At 38.6% G+C, this 23,645-nt stretch overlaps 1 protein-coding gene across 1 annotated transcript in view; it reads left to right on the top strand.

The window, feature by feature from the left end:
* The window catches only part of LOC306872704 (GTPase IMAP family member 8-like), a gene marked incomplete at its 3' end in the record, with an annotated part of 35,911 nt that extends 13,487 nt beyond the window's left edge, over window positions 1–22,424 (top strand). The window contains exons 7-13 of the mRNA XM_079421462.1: window positions 5,648–5,755; window positions 5,968–6,226; window positions 11,596–12,294; window positions 12,987–13,008; window positions 14,020–14,118; window positions 22,066–22,177; window positions 22,335–22,424. Of these exons, the coding sequence (XP_079277588.1) occupies window positions 5,648–5,755; window positions 5,968–6,226; window positions 11,596–12,294; window positions 12,987–13,008; window positions 14,020–14,118; window positions 22,066–22,177; window positions 22,335–22,424 (1,389 nt within the window). The remainder of the gene's footprint in view (window positions 1–5,647; window positions 5,756–5,967; window positions 6,227–11,595; window positions 12,295–12,986; window positions 13,009–14,019; window positions 14,119–22,065; window positions 22,178–22,334) is intronic.
* Window positions 22,425–23,645: the final 1,221 nt, after the last annotated feature.

Here is a 23,645-nt window from a genome sequence, read left to right as displayed (position 1 = left end):
CAGACAACTGAGATAGAGTTAAACAAAGATATGTGCACAGAGAGTAAATGATTAATAATAATAGGTTTAGTGTAAATACAGTTTGAAAAACAAGATAAATTTTACCATTTGCATGGATTATGGTTTTGCAAGTTACTAGGACACCAATCTATTGTAACTGTAAAATGCAACATCATTTCATGTAACTGAAACTTGCATTTACACTAATAAAACAAACCATAAACAGTAAAGAAATATTTATTTGTCATTTGACTGAGCACACTCACACCCTAGAGGTATTTCGTACTGCATGGAGAGAAAATATTTCGACCTACAGAAAGGCCTTAAAGGGATACTTCACCCAAAAATGAAAATTACCCCATGCGTCCATCCATCATAAAAAGTGCTGCACACAGCTCCGGAGGGTGAATAAAGCTCTCCTGAAGAGAAGAAATGCGTAAGAAAAATATTAAAGGGGTCATATGTGAAGTGAAGTGAAGTGACATTCAGCCAAGTATGGTGACCCATACTCGGAATTCGTGCTCTGCCTTTAACCCATCCAAAGTGCACACACCCGGAGCAGTGGGCAGCCATTTTATGCTGCAGCGCCCGGGGAGCAGTTGGGGGTTCGGTGCCTTGCTCAAGGGCACCTCAGTCATGGTATTGAGGGTGGAGAGAGCGCTGGACATTCACTCCCCGCACCTACAATTCCTGCCGGCCGGAGACTCGAACCTGCAACCTTTGGATTACAAGGCCAACTCTCTAACCATTAGGCCACGACTTCCCCTAAGATGATGCGATTTCAAGTTTTCCTTTCTCTTTGGAGTGCTACAAGCTGATTGTGCATAGATAAGATCCCTGAAGTTGCAAAGACTAAAGTCTCAAAACCAAAGAGATATTCTTTATCAAAGTTAAGACTCTGCCACGCCCCCCTAAAACAGCTCATTCAAACACGGCCCACATGTCTACGTCACGATGTGGAAATTGTTGCGTAATGCCGAACAAATGTTCACGCGAACAAAGAAGCCGTGGTTTCAGTAACCGCAGTAGTGTTGATGCAGCCATGACAGGGAGGCACTGTGTGTTTCTATGCGAAAGCAAAAGCTAAACTGAATTTACAGTTTAAGTTTCTGTAATTACAGTGTACCTATTCAGTACCTCCGTGTAGGTATAGGGGAATAATATGAGACGTTTGGGGAATAAAGGGGTAACAACCTGTAAAATTACAAATCATTTATACTGTAAGTATTTTGAAACTAAGGGATACCTATTCTAATATTACATTGTATATACAGGTGCAGGTCATAAAATTAGAATATCACGAAAAAGTTGATTTATTTCAGTAATACCATTCAAAAAGTGAAACTTGTATATTAGATTCATTCATTACACACAGACTGATATATTTCAAATGTTTATTTCCTTTAAGTTTGATGATTATAACTGACAACTAATGAAAGTCCCAAATTCAGTATTCCAGAAAATTTGAATATTGTAAAAATGTTCAATATTGAAGACACCTGGTGCCACACTCTAATTAACTCAAAACACCTGCAAAAGCCTTTAAATGGTCTCTCAGTCTAGTTCTGTAGGCTACACAATCATGGGGAAGACTGCTGACTTGACAGTTGTCCAAAAGACGACCATTGACACCTTGGGCAAGACACAAAAGGAGGGCAAGACACAAAAGGTCATTGCTAAAGAGGCTGGTTGTTCACAGAGCTCTGTGTCCAAGCACATTAATAGAGAGGCGAAGGGAAGGACAAGATGTGGTAGAAAAAGGTGTACAAGCAATAGGGATAAACGCACCCTGGAGAGGATTGTGAAAAAAAAAAACATTCAAAAATGTGGAGGAGATTCACAAAGAGTGGACTGCAGCTGGAGTCAGTGCTTCAAGAACCACCACGCACAGACGTATGCAAGACATGGGTTTCAGCTGTCGCATTCCTTGTGTCAAGCCACTCTTGAACAAGAGACAGCGTCAGAAGCATCTTGACTGGACTGCTGCTGAGTGGTCCAAAGTTATGTTCTTCGATGAAAGTAAATTTTGCATTTCCTTTGGAAATCAAGGTCCCAGAGTCTGGAGGAAGAGAGGAGAGGCACATAATCCACGTTGCTTGAGGTCCAGTATAAAGTTTCCACAGTCATTGATGGTTTGGGGTGCCATGCCATCTGCTGGTGTTGGTCCATTGTGTTTTCTGAGGTCCAAGGTCAACGCAGCCGTCTACCAGGAAGTTTTAGAGCACTTCATGCTTCCTGCTGCTGACCAACTTTATGGAGATGCAGATTTAATTTTCCAATAGGACTTGGCACCTGCACACACTGCCAAAGCTACCAGTACCTGGTTTAAGGACCATGGTATCCCTGTTCTTGATTGGCCAGCAAACTCGCCTGACCTTAACCCCATAAAAAACCTATGGGGTATTGTGAAGAGGAAGATGCAATACGCCAGACCCAACAATTCAGAAGAGCTGAAGGCCACTATCAGAGCAACATGGGCTCTCATAACACCTGAGCAGTGCCACAGACTGATCGACTCCATGCCACGCCACATTGCTGCAGTAATCCAGGCCAAAGGAGCCCCAACTAAATATTGAGTGCTGTACATGCTCATACTTTTCATGTTCATACTTTTCAGTTGGCCAACATTTATACAAATCATTTTTTTTTTGCATTGGTCTTAATTGATATTCTAATTTTCTGAGATACTGAATTTGGGACTTTCATTTGTTGTCAGTTATAATCATCAAAATTAAAGGAAATAAACATTTGAAATATATTAGTCTGTGTGTAATGAATGAATCTAATATACAAGTTTCACTTTTTGAATGGTATTACTGAAATAAATCAACTTTTTCGTGATATTCTAATTTTATGACCAGTACATGTATATATGGCCTAAACAATAATCTTATGTTTGGGAGTGATTTATAAAGACGATATACTTTGCATAATTTTATATTGGTAATTTATTATAGGCTTAGGTATTTTTAACCATTCTATTATTAAAGAAAACATGATGATTACTGAACAACAAAACTGGACATCTAGTGAAATGAGTTAATGATTTTCTGCTATGATTTATAATTCACGAGTCTGAAAGCTTATTCGTCGATCTCAGCAACTTCACACTAGCAACTTCCATTGTAACAATTTCCCCTCCACACTCCAAGCATTTAATAATCACTCCGCTCCAGGTTCACCATTTCCCACTCCTCTCCTCGCTCACTGATATCAGAAACACCGCTCTGCCTTCGCTCCGCATCTAAAGTATTTCAGTTTGTTTGAAATACCACAGTTCTGTTCGTATATTAAAAAATAAAATAACAGGAGAGTTTCAACGTGGCTTATTGGAACACTAGTATTCAAACCAGTGGTGGCTGGTGGCAAATTTTCTAGGTGGGGCGCCACATCCAAATATTTTAGCATACATCCCGATATGATTTATCCCAGTATAACAAAAAGAAGAGGATTAAGACATGAAACATTTTAAATAAAGATTGTTTTTACCAAATTCAAGATTGAGGATGATTCTCATAAAACTATATTTTCTGCAAGCTTTTTTTTAAGAAAAATTAAAACATTTTGATTTGAATTTTAATAATAATTCAAAATTGATGTATACAGTGCAACAGCAAAATCTGTGAAAAAAAAGTTACATTTGTTTAGACCAGGGGTGGGCAAACCTTTTGACTCGAGGGCCACATCAAATTTTCCACATTAAGTGAGGGGCCGCATAATATGTTTATGACAAATGAAGCTTTGATTTTTTTAAATTGACACTCACTTACTACTGTACTATGTATACTTGTACATACATGGCAGTTCTTTTCTTGTACCATCTCTACCTATTTTTATGAGCACTTTATGACACACAGATAAGTTGTATTGGTGTACAAGTCTATGTATAAGACACATTTTATAATTTCATTCAGAAATAATGTAAAATAAACTAAATGTTTACAAACATTAGAAACATGTATTTATATTCCCTACACTCCACAAACAATTCTGTAAATTTAGCAGTGTTCAGAATAGAAAAAAGAACGAAAACATAAGTAAAAAACAAACACAAATTATAATGGCATTCACTATAAACATATATCATAAACGCCCAGCCTTAAATATTTAAAGTGAAACTGAATCTAGAGGCGTGGCTGCTGAAATATGCACAACTTAAACTTGTGTGCCTTTTCTCATTCATCACCAATCCTGATGTGCGTGCTTTGCGATTGACCTTGATTGCTTTATATAAGTCACCTTGGAAATTACAGCACGTTTCAGATAAAAAAAACGCGATTTGTAATCCAGAAAAAAACCGTACTATATCCATTTTCATAAAAATGTGTGTGAGAAACAGAAGAAGAAATCATATCTTTGCAAGATAAAATGACAAATTATTTCCATGTTTTCCCCAAATGAAAGCACCCATGAGCAGGAGGATAACACTGGCATTTGTTCTGATACTGGAAAGTCTTTTAAGCGTTTTTAAAATACATGTTCCAATACAAGGCATTTTAAAAATACAGTTTAAAATACAGTTCCAATACAAGGCATTTTTCAAAACAAATGAATACTTTCCCATTTTTAAAACATGTAACTTATTTACTGTTGTGCCAGTTTTGTAGTGTATATAGCTATTTTGCCTTTTTATTTTGTATTCGCTGTGCAGCTTGAACGTGGCGTTCGTCAAAAAATAGACGCGGCGTCTCTCTTTAGTGAAGCCGCGAGGAGAGCCGCTTCTGAAACGTGCCGCGGATAGACTGGAGCGGGCGAGATCGGCATGGTGTAAATCAGGGGTTATATACTGCACTACAGGCTACAGCGCCATCTATTAGCCATCTATTAGATTTTACTGATATTGCATATTGGAACAACTGCCTCACGGACTGGATGAAAACGCCCGTAGTTTGCCCACCTCTGCAGATTCGTATAATTTTTTTTTTTAAATCCCTCGCGGGCCGCCACAGGAGTGATAGCGGGCCGTAGTTTGGACACCCCTGGTTTAGAACATTTTCTATACATATATAAATAACTACAAGTCAAGCTGCAGTACCAAGCAGGACCTCACGGAGACGCCACTATGCCAGTCGCCTTAAAGTTACATAAATATGCACAGATCTGTTTTCAGAATTATTAAACAGAGCAAAACACAAATTAAAAAAAGTAAATAAAAACATGAATTTGTTGTGTGTGGTGATCTGAAGGCAGCTCAACATGACTCACCAGTGAACAGTTCCTCTGTCAGCGTGAATGTTGATTCCAATACACAACTGTACATAGCAAACGTCTATAAAAACACGCTTCTTCAGAGAGTGTCCATTATAAATCACTTACAAGACATGCGATCATATTGAAATGTGCTCATAAAGCTATCAGAGAGCGCACATACACGGTTTGTTTATTTGCATACTGTGACGAGTTGGCTGCCCCCCCTTATTATCACCACCACCCCGTCCCTTATTCGCCGCCCTTCACCAGGCACCCGACGGGAGTGGGTGTGTGAGAGAGGAGGGGCGCTGAAACAGCCAGGGCTGGCGGTGTGTGATGAGGCGCACCTGAACCGAATAGAGACTCATCACCACCGCTGTTTAAATGCCGAGCGCGCCTCTCCTCGAGAGACCGGTCTTTTCCCCGTGCATGCACGCTGGTGTCCTTGTGGGTCCAGGAAGGGAGCGTTGAGGGATCGAGTGCCGCCGAAGACACAAGCTGCCAGACCCATGGTCCGAATGAGTACCGCACCCGCGTGATGGCTGATGGGCCAGGATGCCGGGCCGTATAACCCCTGGAAGCCCCACGGGCCAAAGGAGACCAGTCCCTCGTCCTCCTTGGCATAAACTGCCTGAGGGCAGTTGACTGAGAATTGACGGACCGAAACTTCTCCACTACAGAGCTGACTGCCTCTCCAAATAGTCCAGTTTGAGAAATGGGGGCATCAAGGAGAAAATCTTTCTCCTTCTCACAAACCTCTGTGAGATTAAGCCATAGGTGGCGCTCTGCAGCTACCGAGCCTGCCATAGAGCGTCCTACAGCACGAGCAGTGTGTTTAGTGGCTCTCAGGGCCAAGTCCGTGGCTTTATGAAGCTCTTTGACTGCCTCAGGAATCAGGCCGCCACCCTCATCCATCTCTTTGAGGACATCTGCCTGGTAGGCTTGGAGGATAGCCATAGTGTGGAGGGCCATGCCTGCCTGACCAGCTGCAATGTAGGACTTCCCGATAAGGGCGGAAGTGGTCCTACATGGTTTGGTTGGAAGGAGGGGGCGGGACTTCCATGAAGGTGCCAAAGATGGCGAGAGGTGAGAGGCTAGTGTGTCCTCGATCACCGGAATGGCGGTATAGCCCTGCTCCACAGAACCCACTAGGTTGGTGAAGTCAGCGGCTGCCGCGTTAGTAAGGCGGGAGGAGAAAGGTTGTTTCCAGGATCTGGAGATCTCGTGATGCAGATTGCTGAAAAATGGTAGATTCCTCCGTTCAGGCCTTGAATTTGGTCCGACTGAGATTCACGGGGCTCGTCGGGCCAATCAATAGAGAGCTTTCAGTGGCACGCGAAAGCAGGTCCATGAGCTCTGAGTAGGCCGCAGAAGGCCACGCTTCCTGGCCGCTAGGTGGGAAAGCATCGGCTAAAGCAGGCCCGAAATCCTCAGAGTCGGACGCTGCTGTGAATAACATGTCATCTAACCCGAAGGAAATGGCGTCGCGTGCCTCCGGGCTAGGACATAAATACTCATCCGCGAATTCAACCGGTGAATTCACGCGCATGTGCTCAGGTGAGAGAGGGAGAGGGAGAGAAAAGGCAAGGCCTGTCTGCTCGCTCTCCATTTCCTCGAACTCCACATCCGAGCCCCAAGTCGTGGATTCGCGGAGGGTCTCAGTGGCCTCCAGAGCGCGACGGGGAAAAACGGATGACTCCCTCTCAAAAACCACGAGCCTAGTGCGGAGGGTTTTGAGACGGTAGTTTTCGCAGAATTTGCATTTCGAGATGCCGTAAACCACCTTGCGCGCATGCGAGAAACCCATACATTTAACACACTTACTGTGCAGGTCGTCGCTCGCGATGAAGCAAGAACACGGCAGCTGACAGCGACGATACTCCATGGCACTTCACCGCAAGGAGAACAGAGTTCCACTACTGCAGTCGCCGAAGTGCAAACGAAGAAATCCCAAGAGAAAACAATCGCAACAGAAGGGCTAATATGGCCGCTTCGTGAAGGCAGAGAAATCTGAGGAGCAGATGGTGCGTTCGCCAGTATAAGTAGGCGACGTAAGAACGTTGAAGACAGCATCCGCGCCATCAGCCAATGAATTGGCGTGATTCTATAAGGGCTTCAGACAATCGGCATGCCCAGGGGCGTTTCCCAAAGCATCTTAGCTTGTTGAGTGAACCTATGAAAGAGAACTGACTTTCAGTTGTGTGGGGATGTGATGAAGAAGCTGTCATCAGTGCTGCTTGATAGTAAGAAGGGATGAAACAAGTCTAACAAGCAATTCTCCATTGCTTCATTATTTGAATAGTGGGTGGGAAATGTAAATGAAACTCTCCATTGTAAAGGAGAGGAAAATAAAACACTGCACGTAACAGGCACCCACACTCTCATGGACTCTGCATCAAGGGTAGGTTTGAACTTGTATTTTGCATCAGTTATAGGAATGGAATATTTTTATTTATATTGACATGATAGATATTTTCTATAGGGAAAAAAAGTATTTTTCCTGCTGTTATTAGCCTAGCTGTGGTGTTTAAATCAGATTACAGAGATACACTTACCAAAAAGTAGTATACTTCAAGTTTATTTTATTAAGTTTGCTTAAGTAAAATTCAAGTATATTTGTAAGTATACTTTATGTAGTAAGTATACAAATATCAGTGTACTAGTAGTATACTTGTAAGTGTGCTATTTCAATTCTCCTTGGGACTAAATTGGCCCACTTTCCAGTATATAAAATATACTTTTAAGTATACTTTAAGTATAACAGTAGTAAATTTTGTGTACACAACTAGTTTACATCAAAAGTTTTTAGCTTTTAGCTTGTACCATTTTTAGTATGCTTTGAAGTATAGTCTCAGTAAACCACTAGTTTAGTAGTTTTATACTGCAAGTATACTCGTAAGTTTTCTTTAAGTTAACTTTACATCATACTTTAAGTATACTACTATGTCCCTATTTAGGTATTAATTTGTATATATTTTATCATATGAATATCTGAACATACAAAACATCAAAAGAAAGAACAGGGTATCTGCTTGTAAACAAAAATATTTTATTCTAGCTTCATGCATTGTTTTTTTAAAACACTTGAATGTGGGTAAGTTTCATAAATAAACAATAAAGAAATAAACAACATTTTGAACAAAAAAAAAACTGAAAAAAAAAACACTGGATTGGATTCAGAATGATAATCAAAACGTAGATGGAGTCGATCAACACCCCAAAGCTTGACAGTCATTATTATCTCTTATTGGTCGACATTTTATTCCATAATGTTACACAGTTTTGATGCTGTTATATGTCTGATTATCATGTTAGATTACATATGGCAGCATCTGTTGGTTCGGTTTCTTCTTCACTTGTTTATTTAGGAAATTCTGTACAGAAGATGTGTACTAGTGCCCCCTACTGTATAACAATGAAAACACGGATTCTAGGGGCAAAGTATAGCTCAAATATATTTAGACTTTTTCTAAGTATAAGTCAAGTATACTTAAATGTAATTTTAAGTATATTTCTGAAAAGTAGGGTAGACTGAGTACATTTGAGGCATGTGTACAGTTGAAACACCTTAAATAACTTGCGCACACAAGAACCCCAAGCCATGATTTTTGCTCCACACATGTGTATTAGTGTTCTCTTTGATCGTGGGAAATTTGAAATGTGAGCGTCTTTCCACTCCGAAGATATCGGCAAACGTTTTTTTTTCCAAGGTGAGATTTTCATTTCACCATGTCCCTTCCACAATGAATAGCTTATTATTCTTTTATGATTGTTAAACTTAACATATATCATTGCAAACGTTACTCTGTGCTCTAAAAATAGACATATATTATGATATTGTGCCATGCAAGGTCTTTTCATAATCTAGAGAAACGTGCGAGCATGTCAGTGGGGTATGGTTGAGACAGTGTTTTAACTGTACCAGGATTGGTCTCATATTGCTTCACATGCTGTTTAGTTGTACAGTGTTATGATTATAGGATAAAAGTCACATTTACACATATGCTACGCAAATTCTGTTAAAAAATTATATTTGTGATATTTCAACTGTCTGTTATTAATGAACATATTTTCTAACATGAATGTTAAAATGATTACATAGCATTTTGAGAAATATACAAGGTGGTAAAGTGGGTACAGTTGATACACCCTTTATAGGTTGCTATGTACTGTATACAGTAACAGTTCAATCATAGAAAATAAAATGCATACAGAGGCTGTGTGTGTTTGTGTACAGGTATTACCTACATTATGGGGACCAAATGTCCCAATAAGTATAGTAATACCAGTAAATTCACCTTATGGGAATAGTTTTAGGTCCCCATGATGAAACAAGCTTATAAATCATACAGAATGATTGAAAAATGTAAAAATGCAGATAGATTCGAGTAATGTTTATAGAATATACAGGTATATATATTGTTATTTTTACTGTTTACATTTGTACTGTTTGCCATATGTTTTTGTAGTGTTAAATATTTGTTCCTGTTTTGTTTAACTGAATCTGAATTAAATAAAGCAAATAAATAAATTTATTTTTAAACTGTATTATTTAAAACTGAAATTTTTTAATTTATTACATTTGCTATAAATGGTTAGCCAAGATTGAATTAAGAATTAAGAATGGGTGTCTCAACTGTACCATGCTACTGTTTCAACCCATATGGGTACAGTTGAGACAAAAATGCACCTCATGTTTATGAGCTAATTGTGGAAAATATGAACTACTTATGGCTATTATCAATTTATGATATTTTAGTACAAAAGCAAAAGAAATAACGTGAAAATCACTTCATTTCAGCATCTAGTTTTTGTGTAGTGATGAAAAAAGCAGAAAGTGTCTCTACTGTACTCAGTCCCTACATAAAGCCCATTTCTGAGAAATACATAAAAAGTAGACTAAAAGTATACTTTCCTATTTTTTAGTTTAAAAGAAGTATACTAATAACACACTTGAATAAACTTATTTTTCGTAAGGGTAGAGACAATGAGAGAAAATGGAGAAAAAAATTATGCGCAGAGTAAATGATGCAATCTGGGGTTTAGTGTAGGTATATAAACTTTGTGGGTAATATGTTTGTTATCCATTTGCCTATTTTAAATAAAGTTAATAATTACAAATATGAACAGATCATGTGAGTAATAAAGAGAGGGGCTAGGAACAGATGACATTTTTCATTTATTTCTTTATTTTACTTATTGTCTGTATTAATATTACATATACAGTGGCATCTTGTGTTGGGCCATAGTGTGGCTGTCACATTTTAGGATTGCATTACTAGAACAATAGTTTTGACTGTACTTTCTCATTAGCTATGGAGGACACCAAACATTCTCAGAGACAGTTATCAACAACCTCAAAATCATGGGTCTCATCTTCCTTCATTGTACTGGTAGTGCTTGGAATAATTGGGGTAACTGCTGCAGTAGTGGTGCAGGTATGTATTTGAAAATTCTTACCTTGTTAAAATACAAGAAAACCCAGAAACACAAAATATTTACATTTTTGTAATATGGATATGTAAAAAATAGCTTAGCTTTTGACTTTATTATATAGAAATTATTTCATTTCAATCCACCACTGCTGTATTGGACAGCGTGTGAAAAAAATTATATACTTTTCCCTGTCTAAACTAATGACCTTTTAAAAGGACATATTGTATACACACACAAAAAGGTTCTTCAGTGGTTCTTTGGGGTGGTTGAGGTGCTGTAGCAACACTGCCATATAAAGAACCTGGCCTCTGTGTAGTTCTTTAAAGGTTCTCTAACTCTCTCTTAGTTTAGTTGGGGAAAGGGTTAAAAAATTACATTAAAATACAGTGTATTTTCTGAAGACAACATGGTTCTCAACCTTTTTGGCCCCCAAAGGCCCCCTGTAAGAAAATATTCCAGGGCCCCCACATGAGACTTTTTGACTTGAGAAATGCATAAAAGTGATTCAAAACAGCTTTTGCCATTGTAGTAAATTATCATTCATAGCAAACAAAGAGTGAGAAACATATCTAAAATCTAAGGAGGAGAATGGGGTTCCTCTTATGGTTCTACATAGCACCATTTCACACCATTTCAGGAGCTGTATGGCAACTTTAAAGTGCTATATATGAACCACTTTTAGTGCTATTTAGCACCATTTCTTTTTTGAGTGTATATATTCTATAAATGAGAAAATGTGATCAAATGTTTGATATTGTGTTGTTAATTTCTAGATTTTTAGGCAACAAAATCATCAACACCATGTTCATGATTCAGTTGATATAGGTAAGTTTTTTTCCCGACTAGTGGCTCAAATATGATTGTGTAAATGTTGCATTATGGCTTTTGTTTATATATATGAAATATGTATATGTAAAGACTGGCAAGTGATTATCATGTAAATTAAATGTAATTCTTGTTAATGGACAGTGCATCATCCAGGTGACGAGCTCCGGATTGTTCTGGTTGGAAAAACAGGTGTGGGAAAAAGTGCAACAGGCAACACTATTTTGAGGAAAAAGCTTTTTAAATCAGAGATATCCTCCTCCTCTGTGACTGGAGAATGTGAAAAATTTAATGCGATAATAAATGGCAGAATAATATCTGTCATTGACTCTCCGGGTCTGTTTGACACCAGCCTAACTGCAGATGATGTGATTGCCAGAATTAAACTTTGCATCCCACTCTCTGCTCCTGGTCCACATGTCTTCTTAGTTGTGATTCAGCTGAGTAGATTCACAGATGAAGAGGCAGCAGCTGTTAGAACCATCCAAGCTATTTTTGGTGAGGAATCCTCCAATTACACCATGGCACTATTCACTCATGGAGATCAACTGGAGGGCAAAAACATTCACACATTTGTGCGGGACAGCCCAAAACTGCTCAGTTTCATCAAAACATGCAATGGACGATACCATGTGTTCAACAATCAAGAACAAAATCCTGACCAAGTCATTCAATTGTTAGACCAGATTGATAAAATGGTCACTGGGAATGGTGGTCAACATTACACCAGTGAGATGCTTGAAAGGGCTGAGAGAGCAATTGAGGAAGAAAAGCAACGTATCCTGAAGGAGAATGAGGAGAAGAGACTAAAGGATATAAAAGCTCTGATGGTTACACTTGAAGGTGAGGCCCTTAAAAAAGCTGAAGAAAAGCTAAAGAATGATCATGAACAGCAAGCAAGACAGCAAGCTGAGAGAAGCACTTCAGTTTTGGACAAAATCATGACATTTTTTGTCAACTGTGTGAAGAAATTTTTAGGCTTAGGCTAAGTCAGTACAGGAAAGACTATAAGTATAAAAAAAATAAAACATGCCATGGATTTAAATATTTTATATATAAATTTAAACTGTATACATTATATATTTTATATACACATTTAAACTGCATTTTATGCTGTTCTCATGAATAGAATATTACTCAGTTTAAATTTATATATAAAAAAAATTCATATCAGATGTAATTGTGATTCCATGGCATGTTTTATTTATTTAATAATTATACCTAGTCTTTCCACTCTATCCAAGAATAATCATAGCTTGATTGATGTTGCTAGGTTATTATTGGTATACCCTAACTGCTTATCAATATTGTTTTGTTTTTTTGCTAACAAAAAGGATTGTTTACACTGTTATACAAGCTGTACACTCACTACTTTACATTGTAGCAAAGTGTCATTTCTTCAGTGTTGCCACATGAAAAGATATAATAAAATATTTACAAAAATGTGAGGGTTGTACTCACTTCTGTGAGATACTGTACATTTAATCAGGTTAAATATAAAACTTTAGCTTCATGCATGTGTGCTTGTTATGCAGGTGGTGTTTTGATAAATTCACAGTATGCCCATATATGACATCGACAAACTGAATATCTGTAACTGAATATACAGTATGAAATTTAGTTTGTATTGATTAAGCAGGTTCTTTGTCATTCAATGAACTGTACTGTTAACTCATTTTAGTAGGTGTTTTTCTCAGGGAATGGAGGTACAAATACAGATTTGAGAATCAGCGTAAAAACAAGCATTATTAATTATGTGATGTACACATTTATTCATTATCAGTCATTGCACATGATGACAGGGATTTCTTAAGATATATTTGTCACAACATTTCCTTACGAGAGAATCAAGTTTTGAAATTGTGGATTTTTTTCATGCAACAAGCACAAGGGTGATCATGGTTGCTATTTATTCTTTTTCTCCTAAGTTATTTTGGCTTCTATTCAGTTTGATTTGATATTTGTAGTTTTTTATGGAGCATGATTACATGATATATTATTGCGGTGACAAATCAGCAGAATTTGCAACAACAATGTCAAGGAATCATCAGAAAACCAAACAAACCATACATAAAATTGATAATAGATCCTTTTCTTTTTCTCAAAATCACAGAAAATATTTAAGTGAAAGAGCAAACCAATTTGAATGAGAGGCAACTAAAATTTGAATTGGCAAACTAATTTTCATTTAGAATTTGCTTTCCCATTTGACTACAGTGCTTGCAAAACTTGGGTACTTTCGAAGCACTGCTTCATGATGTTTCAAAACCATCAGTTTTATAAATTTGTAGACATTTTAAATGACATATTTGTATAATAAAAAGTAAGAGTAGTATTTAATATTCTCTTATGGGCTTGTTTAGCCAAGCCTCACATAAAACAAACAAAACAAGCCCCTTGTTAAAGAACTGTCGGACACAAAGGTAAGCATTTCAAGTGATAATATTTATTAACAGTCTTGGTGATTTCCCAGCACCGGTGGATGATGTGAGAACAGGGGAGTGGTGATTCTCCGTGAGTTTGGTGATCGATCGTCAGGATTCTAACCGTCCCTTTCTTAACTTGCAGGTCCGTGGTGAACCGGAGTTACTTCGAGCTCGGGGAAGATGGTAGTCACCAGGAGCTGGTTCCTGAGAGCGGGGTGGATGAAGAGGAACAAGGCAGAAGGTAAGTACGACAGGTAGGGAAGTACAGGAAGTATACTCAGCCTAGTAGCTTCGTAAGCGGTCTCTCCTTGTAGTCACAACAAGATCAGACAACTGTGTGAACAGAGGACGGTGCTCTTATTGAGGGTGGTGATAGTAGAGGTGATGAGGTGCAGGTGAAGGTGATCAGAACTCAGGTGAAGCGGATCGTGGTAATTGGTTTTGTGATGAGCCTGGCCATTCTGTGACACCCCTAAAATAAAATAATATATTTATACAGACACTTCATATTTAATGATATTTGATGAATTGTTAATTGCATCGAATTGATTATACTCTCATTTTATACTCACATTTACAATTTTTAAACATGTTTGGTCCTGTGTCCTGTGTTTAAATAAAATGAAAGAATACATTTAAAGTCATGGGAACAAATTTTTAATTCATCGCCACATTATATTTCATTTCGCCCTTTGCTTGTCATGTCCTATGGCAAGCCATTTTAACATTTACTCTGTAAACCGCACAAGTACCAGTGTATATATTTTCATGTTATTAGTACTTATTTTTTAGATACTCTTTTCAATTAAGTACCAGTAGGCTAATGTTACTTACTATTGCTTATTCTTTAGGTACTATGCCTTTTGTAATGTTAACTGTTGTAATTGCTAACTGTTGCACGTCACCCCGGACTACAATTCCCATCATCCATTAAACTGATGACATACACACAGCTGATTGCACTGATTAAACAGCTGATTCCCATCACATGCCTTACTTAAGCCTTGCCCTGCGTCTCAATGTGCATACTATCCACCCTATCTGCCCTAAATAGTATTGACAATTACTACTATCACATAGAATTTAGGATGGATAGTATGCACATTAGGACGCAGACATGGACTTCCTCAGTCAGATCGCCGAGTATTGTCTGCGTTTATCGCTCTCCTAGTGATAGCACTTTACAGAGCCATTTCCAGTCATAGTTTCTAGTCTAGTCTAGTCTTGTGTTCATAGTTTCTAGTCCAGTCTTGTATTCTCGCCTGTGTATCTTGGATTTACCCTTTGCCTTGCCGTTCGGACTCTGTTTGTACCTCGCTTGGACTATTGCTCATGTTATTGGACTACCCCTCTTCTCAAGCCCTCTGGATATTGTTTGCCGATCTAAGACTGTGTTATGCCTGTTTGCTGATGTTTTGACCCTGCCTGTGTTTTTGACCACGTCTTGGAATAAAGCTTGCAAATGGATCTGCACGTCTCATGTCTCGTTTGCCCCGTAACAGTGTCATTGTGGTTATGGATTTTGAATTAGTTAGTCATGTGCCTCAACATAATGATATCTTTGCAAATCATTAGCTAATGATTAATTAAAGCAGACAACTGGAAGTTGAACTGCATGGCTTCGATCCACTGTGGTATTTAACACATGAATTTGGACTATTAGTTAATATAATATGTTATTAGAGAATTAATACATTATGACACATTTAACTAATAAAAATTTATTGATTACTTAATCTATGAATCATATAGAATGTTTATGTGTTGCTGATGCAGTAATTATTAATAAATGGTGTAGTTCTTCATGAGTTATATATATATATATATATATATATATTAACTCCACGATTATCTGTGCATTAGTTAAGCATGAATTAAAATTAATGCATATTAGTGCCACCGTATTGTAAAGTGTTACCATTATTTTCCTCTTTGTGCCATTATTTTTCATTATTTGGCAGTTCGCATGCTTCTTTGATGTTATTAATCATTCAGTAGAATTGTTGTTCCAGTGATTCATCTGTCAGCAGGCGAATGTGTTGTGTTAAAGTGATGATACACCAGTGTAAGACCAGGGGCCGGTTGCATAAAAGGTTAAGACTAGTCTTAAAAGTTAGTCAGCTAATTTTTTCCCTTAAGACTGGTCATGATTTTTTAATTCGGTTACATAAAAATGTTGGTTAGTCTGAGTTGAATCCAAAAATAAGACTGATTACCCTTTAGCTAACTCCTAGTTGGTCTGACTAGTTCTTAAGACACTGTCTTAACATAGAGACTAAGTTTATGCAACTGGTCTTAATCAGGATACGCACACACACCTATTTTCAACACATTCCTGAAGCAAGGATCAAAGCTCGCATTCCAGCGCCCATCGCTCCGAACCCCCTTTTCTCCTGGGACCATAAAACCAGGATATATGGAACAGTCACATCTGGATGCTTTTAAGAGAAGAGCAGCTTTAAGCGCTTGGCTGGTTTTATCATACATAAGTCGGATGGAGAAAACTCCCTTTGTCAATTTTGAAAAAAAAAACAGAACTCATACTCCCGGATTTTACTTTACATTGGAGTTAATTCAAAGGCCTTGTTACAGCCGACTCGAACTAAAGACAACTCCCAACTTTCCAAAAAAAAAAGTGACCTCCTCACGAACCCGCGCTTCTCCCAGAGGAGGAGGGAAGCACGCCTTTTCTGTTGCGCTCTCTAAACAGACAAAGAGAGCCACACCTTTGCTTAAGGATATTTGGTTTTAAAAGGGAACGAGTTATACTAAGTTTCTGCGACTGAAACAAAGTATACTCGAAAACAAAACACTACAGACAATATAGTTACAACCTATATGAAGAATGTTTTTCTATGTTTATAAGCTTGAGGTATTATTGAAACTTATGATATTGTTGTAATCTTTCAATGCATAAAGTTTACCTAATGACTAGATGTCAGTTCACATGCTCGATGTGATTATTTAGAATTCAGGATCGTTTAATCAATGCATTTAACCGCGTAATGAATACAAATGATATATGTATTCTTGGCTATGCTAAGTTACGTTGTATAATAATATATAATATTGTGGTGTGAATGAAAATGATCTGTTTTCATCAATGCATGATTACAATACGAATAGAAGTCTGCTGTTCATAAGTTGTTCATGTGATAAAATAACTGAACAAGATTAGAGATCGACCGATATATCGATTTACCGATATTTTTCCCGATACTTAAGCATTTTTCCATAATCGGATATCGGTTTTGTAATATCGGATTCCCCGATAAACACTGCCATCTTGTAGACGTTTTGAGAATTGCGCGCATGATCGCAATTGCAGCGCATCTGAGGGGAGACGAGACAACAACAACAACGGCGTGCAGGTACTTGATTTGCTGTAGTTAGTAAACTATTTAATATTACAGTCATTAATGCACAAATTAGATGTATTACATAAATGCCTGATATATAGTTTATGCAACTTGGCTCTAAGAAATATGATAAATAAGATACTCTGTCAAGCCCTGTCCCTATAAAGATATAACTTTGCCTGAAATAACAGCCATGAATCAGAGCATGTTGGAAATAAAAGCACTGAATTGAATTCTCTCTCTGTGGTCTATTAGTCTCGTGAAGTCGGAGTCACGTAGATAATCCGTCAAGTCCTCTCCAAATAAAGACGTAATTTTGCATGAATTAAATAATACAGCCATGAATGATTGCATGTTGGAAATAAAAGCATTGAATTTAATTCTCTCTCTGTTGTCTATATGCTCATCATTAGTCTCGTGAAGCCGCTTTCATATTGCAGTTCAGGCTGATGCTCAAGAAATGCTCAGCATGGCCACCGCATGTAACTTTTAACAAGATTCACTTTTTTGAAGCACCCTAAATTGTGTTAACACTTACTATATAACCATTATTTTGTTTATAAACATCTAAATTAATACAACTCTATGGAAATTCTCTGCAATCGATCGCAGTTTGAGTAGCCTATAGTTCTGTGTAAATGCATAATAAACCGCGCTGTCAGCAGCATAATTTAGAGCATGCCAGTTGAGAAATGCAATAAAATACAATGCTCGTTATATTCCAATATTCCAGAGAATATTATTCCGTGAATTATTCTTCACTCTTTAGCCTATTAAACAGTTTATAAACCTACTAAAACTGTAGTTAAAAATGAAGTTGATATAACTCCTGTCCTTTATTTATTTTCTCTATTTGAAAACATTAGACATTCTACCTTTATTTTGCTTACTGCTAATATTAGTGTTGCTGCTAAAGCTTTTTTATAAATAAAATGTTTTTTATTGTTGTAATACGAAGATTAAATTTAACATGCCAGGGCTCTAGACTGCGACCAAAATGGTAATTTTTTGCAAGTTAAAATTTGATGTGGTCGCATTTGTACGAGTGCATGGTCTGCGCTGCTCCAAAGCGTCTGCTTCATACAGCGCGCGCTGCCAGCCGCAGCACATTATAGCAGGAGTCAGATTTCACTGATCATGTGAAGAAAGGTGCTTTCAACTCGAGTGCTTCGTGGGTAGAGCCTGGTTTATACTCGCCGCGCCAGCACGAGCGCGAAGGTGCGCGTCGCGGACAGAGCGCAACGGAGGATTTTGTTTTCAAACTAAAGTAAAAGACCACTTCTTCTTAAACCAGAGAAGGTGAACATGCTGGTGTTCTTGTAGAAAAACATGTAAGTCCTGTCAGCAACAGCCAGTTTAGTTTTACTTTTCTTCTTGTTTTCGTTTTGAGAAGCTTGTAGGTTGAAATTATATCTTTACTTTTACGGTTGAAATGTCACCAAATCCTGATGAACATTGTTTTCTATAGGTTTAAGATGTGTTCTATTGCCAGTATTTATGCCTGGATGTTGTATTCAGACCATAGTGTTAATACCTGTACTGTCACTTTAAGAGTGTCGCAGGCCTTGTGGCGTCATTCACGCGCTTCTTTCAGTTTGCGCCAGATTAGCTGAGAGGAGGTAATGTATTATTTTGCTCGTCAGTTTTAAACATTTATTTCGGTTTTTGTACGATGCAAACTTTGTTTTATGCATGTATAAATGTTAGTTTTGAGGGTGTGAACATGCAGTTAATGTGTCAATTGAACGTAAACCTTGTAAACAGACTTTTTGCAAGCTTTAAAGTAGACATGTTTCCACGTGCTAGTCTACAGGATTTTCTGTATGTTTATCTGCTAACAGGAGCTTGAGACCTGTGTGTTGTGTGGAGGAGACTGCATGTGACAGAGCCTTATGTATTTTTTTGTTGATTTGTACAGGTATGTGTATAATGTTCATTATAATTCACCTGGCATAGTGTTTACATTGGTTGTATTAAGTATGTAAAAGAAATTCATGTTGTCAATTACATTGAGCATTTTATAATTTATTCAGTTCATTTTCACATTTTTTTATTTAAAAGTATTTTTGCTGAAAATACTAAAAGTTCTATCAGTATATGTATATGCAGTTTGCGCCAGATTAGCTGAGAGGAGGAGCTTGAGACCTGTGTGTTGTGTGGAGGAGACTGCATGTGACAGAGCCTTATGTATTTTTTTGTTGATTTGTACAGTCTGCACTAGGCTCGCTGAGAGGAAACAAATTTGCTGTTTCGCCTTCATTAAAAGAGAAACCAGCAGTTGGTCGTGGTCTGCGTATTTCCTTCAATCAACACAACAAGAACACAACGCAGAATATGCAAGGGTTAATGGACGTGCATCCAACCTAACAAACTGTTAAAGACGAAACACGCCCGTTACACTTGTTATCTTCGCTGTTTACCTCACGTTACGCTATGGAGGCTTTCCTTAATTAAAAAAAAAAAAATTATTTTAATATTTATTTGCTTCCTCAGAGTTTGCTAAACATTCTATAATATACTCGGTATATAAGACAGCATGTGATGTGTCCTGTGCCATGCCTCATCTTATTCGTTTTTGTTGATAAATGTTATAAAAGCTAGTTTGTCAACGTACTGTTTTATTGTTGTTGTGCTTTTTAATTAAGAATAACAATGAATCCATCTTTTGTTTTAGTCTTAAAAAATGAAAGGTGTATAGATATAAACAAAACACAATGATCTTTTCTTGTAAAATATGACATGAAAGTGAAAGCGCACGAAAAAAGGAATTCCTGTTCACAAAATTTAAATCACAAATAATACAGATGAAAAAGAACCAGTTGAATGTTGAACACTTTCATTACCATATAACTATAAACTATGATAAAAGTTCATCAGCATGCATTGATTAATCAAATGTTCAAATGTGCAAAAACAAAAAACAAATTGCAACCAAATTATGTGCTCGTGCGACCAATTGAGAAAGTTAGTCGCAAAAGTGAGATCAGTGGGAAGAATGAGTCTAGAGCCCTGCATGAAAGACTGCTAATTCTCAAAACATTTTTTGTTAAGATGACTGAAAGGAGGAAAAACCAAAGTGAAGTATGGACTTGCTTCACGCAGTCATTTATTTACTTTATAACAGTAAATAAATATCGGTTCTGCATATCGGTTATCGGGCACATAAGCATGTAAATAATTGGTAAAAAAAAATCAATATCGGTCGATCACTAAACAAGATAATGTATGCACAACACGCAGCTGTGCAGGGCTCCGCCCCACAGAAGCACTTGCAATTGGATCAAACGCCCCACAGGAAGAATCCGATTGGGTCAGGCGCCCGTGGGCAGATCCCAAATTGGCCCGTTAAAAACAGATGCACAACTGTAAAAGTTCAGTTGTTGTTGGAAACTGAAAAGAAAAGCTTAAGTTCAACTCGCTCGTCTCTCGTTTGCTCACGCGCTGCAAAGCGCTTCTTGCCACCAACATCACGGCCGAGCATTGCAACTGAGACCAAGACTCAGTTAAACTTTGAGAGAAACTAACATCTGAAGCTAAGAACTAAAACGACTTCCTGAGAGCGTCATCAAGTCAGCACGAAGCCAACCAACCACTGAAGAGTACCCTCGTGACACGACCTCCCAAGCCGCCAATCCGCGCACGGTCCGTCTCAAACTGGGAAGGAACTGAATTCAGCTGAAAGCAGAGAAGTTGAAGTAGAGACTCCTTGAACCGAAGAAAAAGCCTGAACTCGACCGAAAGCAAAAGACAGTAAGACAAAATCTCCTGAATTGGCTGAAACTGGTTGCATTTATCTTTTAAGAGTAAAGATAGAGTTCCTGCGTGTGATTTCCCTCAGGTTGAAATGAGCATTAGAACCTAAGCTTTGACTCTCTTCAGATCAAAACAACTCATTACCTGTATGTTTTGTGTTGTCTAAGTTTAGTATTGTGTTAGAGTAGTAAATAAATTTTGATTCCATTAAGAAATCTCTTGTCTGTGCTATGTGATTTTGCAAATCGTAATTATTTGCCAAAAAGATCGCGTTACCTACGTTCATGAGCTTGATAACTAAAGTTAACTATTTGGGTTGTTTTATGGTTGGCCAGCGAATAAGATAAACAAATTGTTAAAAAAAATAACGTGCTGATTTTAATACTTGCTGGACAAGTCGTTAATAAGGTATCGTTAACCAGGTATAAGTTGGACATTCTGATTAATAGCAATTAATCATATAAATCATATAATCATCTTAAGAGTGATTCCCTAAAAGCTAAAATAAAGATAATATGTGGTTAAACACTACACCAGGCAACATTTTGAGAGTGCATTTTATTTTCTGCTCTTAGTTCACGTCTTCTTATTTGTGATTCAGCTAGGCAGATTTACAGATAAATGGCACTGTTCACTCATGGAGATCATCTGGAGGACAAAAACATTCACATTCATTTGTGCGTAACATCAACAAACTGCTAAGTTTCATCAAAACTTGCAGTGGAAGATTCCATGTGTTCAATAATGAAGAACTGAATCCTGGACAGATTGACAATAGGACACTCGTGCAACATGCAATCATGCAAAATTCATGATTTACTTACACATTTGAGAATCGAGATATTTCATGAAATAGTTAACCAGTTTGGGAATATTTCGAAAAAAAATAAATAAAACATAAGCCTATTTTTATACAGTGCTATCGTGGCTATACTGTGTGTCACATGGCATGCACGACGAGCCCCACACTCACTCGTGCCCCCTCAGAAATAATGAGCGCATGACGCCCCTGTTTGTAATGGTATTTGTAGGGCAAACCATTAGAATTTCTGTGATGTTTCTATTGTTTTTTGCAGCAGCAGGTGTCACAGATCGGCCAGGCTCTCCTCTCCGCCAATCACAATGTTCCGCATCACCCGAGTTCTGATCACGCTCACCTGCACCTCATCACCGCAGCAATCATCCCCAGTATTTAAGCACACTCTCCATTCACTCCAGCGTCCGATCTCGTACACAACGAAGTGGACTTCTCTCCAGACATCGTCTCGTTGAGTATATTCTTATGAAACTTACCCTCTGCTACTTACCTCCTGTGTCTTCCTCCTGTGTGTTCCTCTCCTGCCAGATTGGGCGTCTCCGTGATATGTGTGCTCCAGGAATCTCCCCCGTGCTGTCTGAACTCTATACCTGTGGAAGAAAAGAACAGGCTAATTAGACCACTCACCTCTATCAAGCAACGTCTTCAGTATACAACCACTCACCTCCAGTCACCACTGCATTGCCTAAGTTACTCACCTGTTCAATAAACACCAACTCTCTTTTATTAACATCTGTGTCCGGGATCTTATGTTACAGAAGATCGGACCGCAATACCGTTGAACAGGATGAGTACCGCAGATCCATTCCAGGAGCTGGTGGATACCCTGAAGAGGATTTTAACCCGTCCATCTACTTCACCAGTTCCTTCGGCTCCTGCACCGCCACCAACCAGCACTTCTTCTCCGATCGTTTTCGCCTGTCCCATGGCCCAACCAGCGCCCTACTTTGGCTCGGCGGAGGAGTGCAATGGCTTCCTATTACAGTGTACACTTACCATTGACCTACATCCACAGATGTTCCCAGATGATCAATCAAAGATCGCTTTTGTGGTTACCTCTCTAACAGGTGTGCTCCAGTGGGCGGAGACTGTCCTCCAACAAGCGGGTCCAGCAACGCAGTCATTTTCCAACTTCCTGGCTCATTTTCGGGAGGTTTTCAGCGTTTCGCCAGGAGACTCATCGATTGGTGAGCAGCTGTATCGTTTACGACAAGGCACTATGTCAATTCATCAATATGCACTTAAATTTCGTACCCTGGCGGCCGCTAGTGGCTGGAACGAGCCATCTCTCCTCACGGCTTTTCGTCAAGGGTTTGATCCCAGCCTCCGCCTTCACCTAGCCGCCTATGATGACACTTATGGGCTCAAAAAATTCATTCAACTATCCATCCGTTGTGCTCATCGCGTCCAGTCATGCTCCACGGACACCTCAGTAGCCATTGCCACTCCTCCCATTCGCCAGCCAGAGCCCAGTGACCCTCCAGAACCCATGCTAACGGATTCCAATCGCTTAACGCCAGCCGAAAGGAGAAGACGTTTGTCTAGAGGCTTATGCTTATATTGTGGAACCGGTGGGCACAGGATTCTGGAGTGCCCCCTTCGTCCTTCTCGAGTTTTGGTGAGTACGGTTCACCCTACCATCACTAAGATGAATCCTTTATCTACCCATGCCCAGCTTACTGCCGGAAATTTTGTAATTACAGTTACCGTCCTCCTTGACTCCATATCCATGGGCAGTTTCATCTCCGGAAGCCTCTGTCGACAACTCCGACTCCTGACCTCGATTACGGAGAAGACTTATGAAGTACAATCAATAACTGGTAAACCTCTCACTTGACG

This window comes from Barbus barbus, assembly GCF_936440315.1.
Source record: "Barbus barbus genome assembly, chromosome: 7".
In the NCBI taxonomy this organism is placed as follows: Eukaryota; Metazoa; Chordata; class Actinopteri; order Cypriniformes; family Cyprinidae; genus Barbus; species Barbus barbus.
This window is presented reverse-complemented; position numbering and strand designations above follow the sequence as displayed.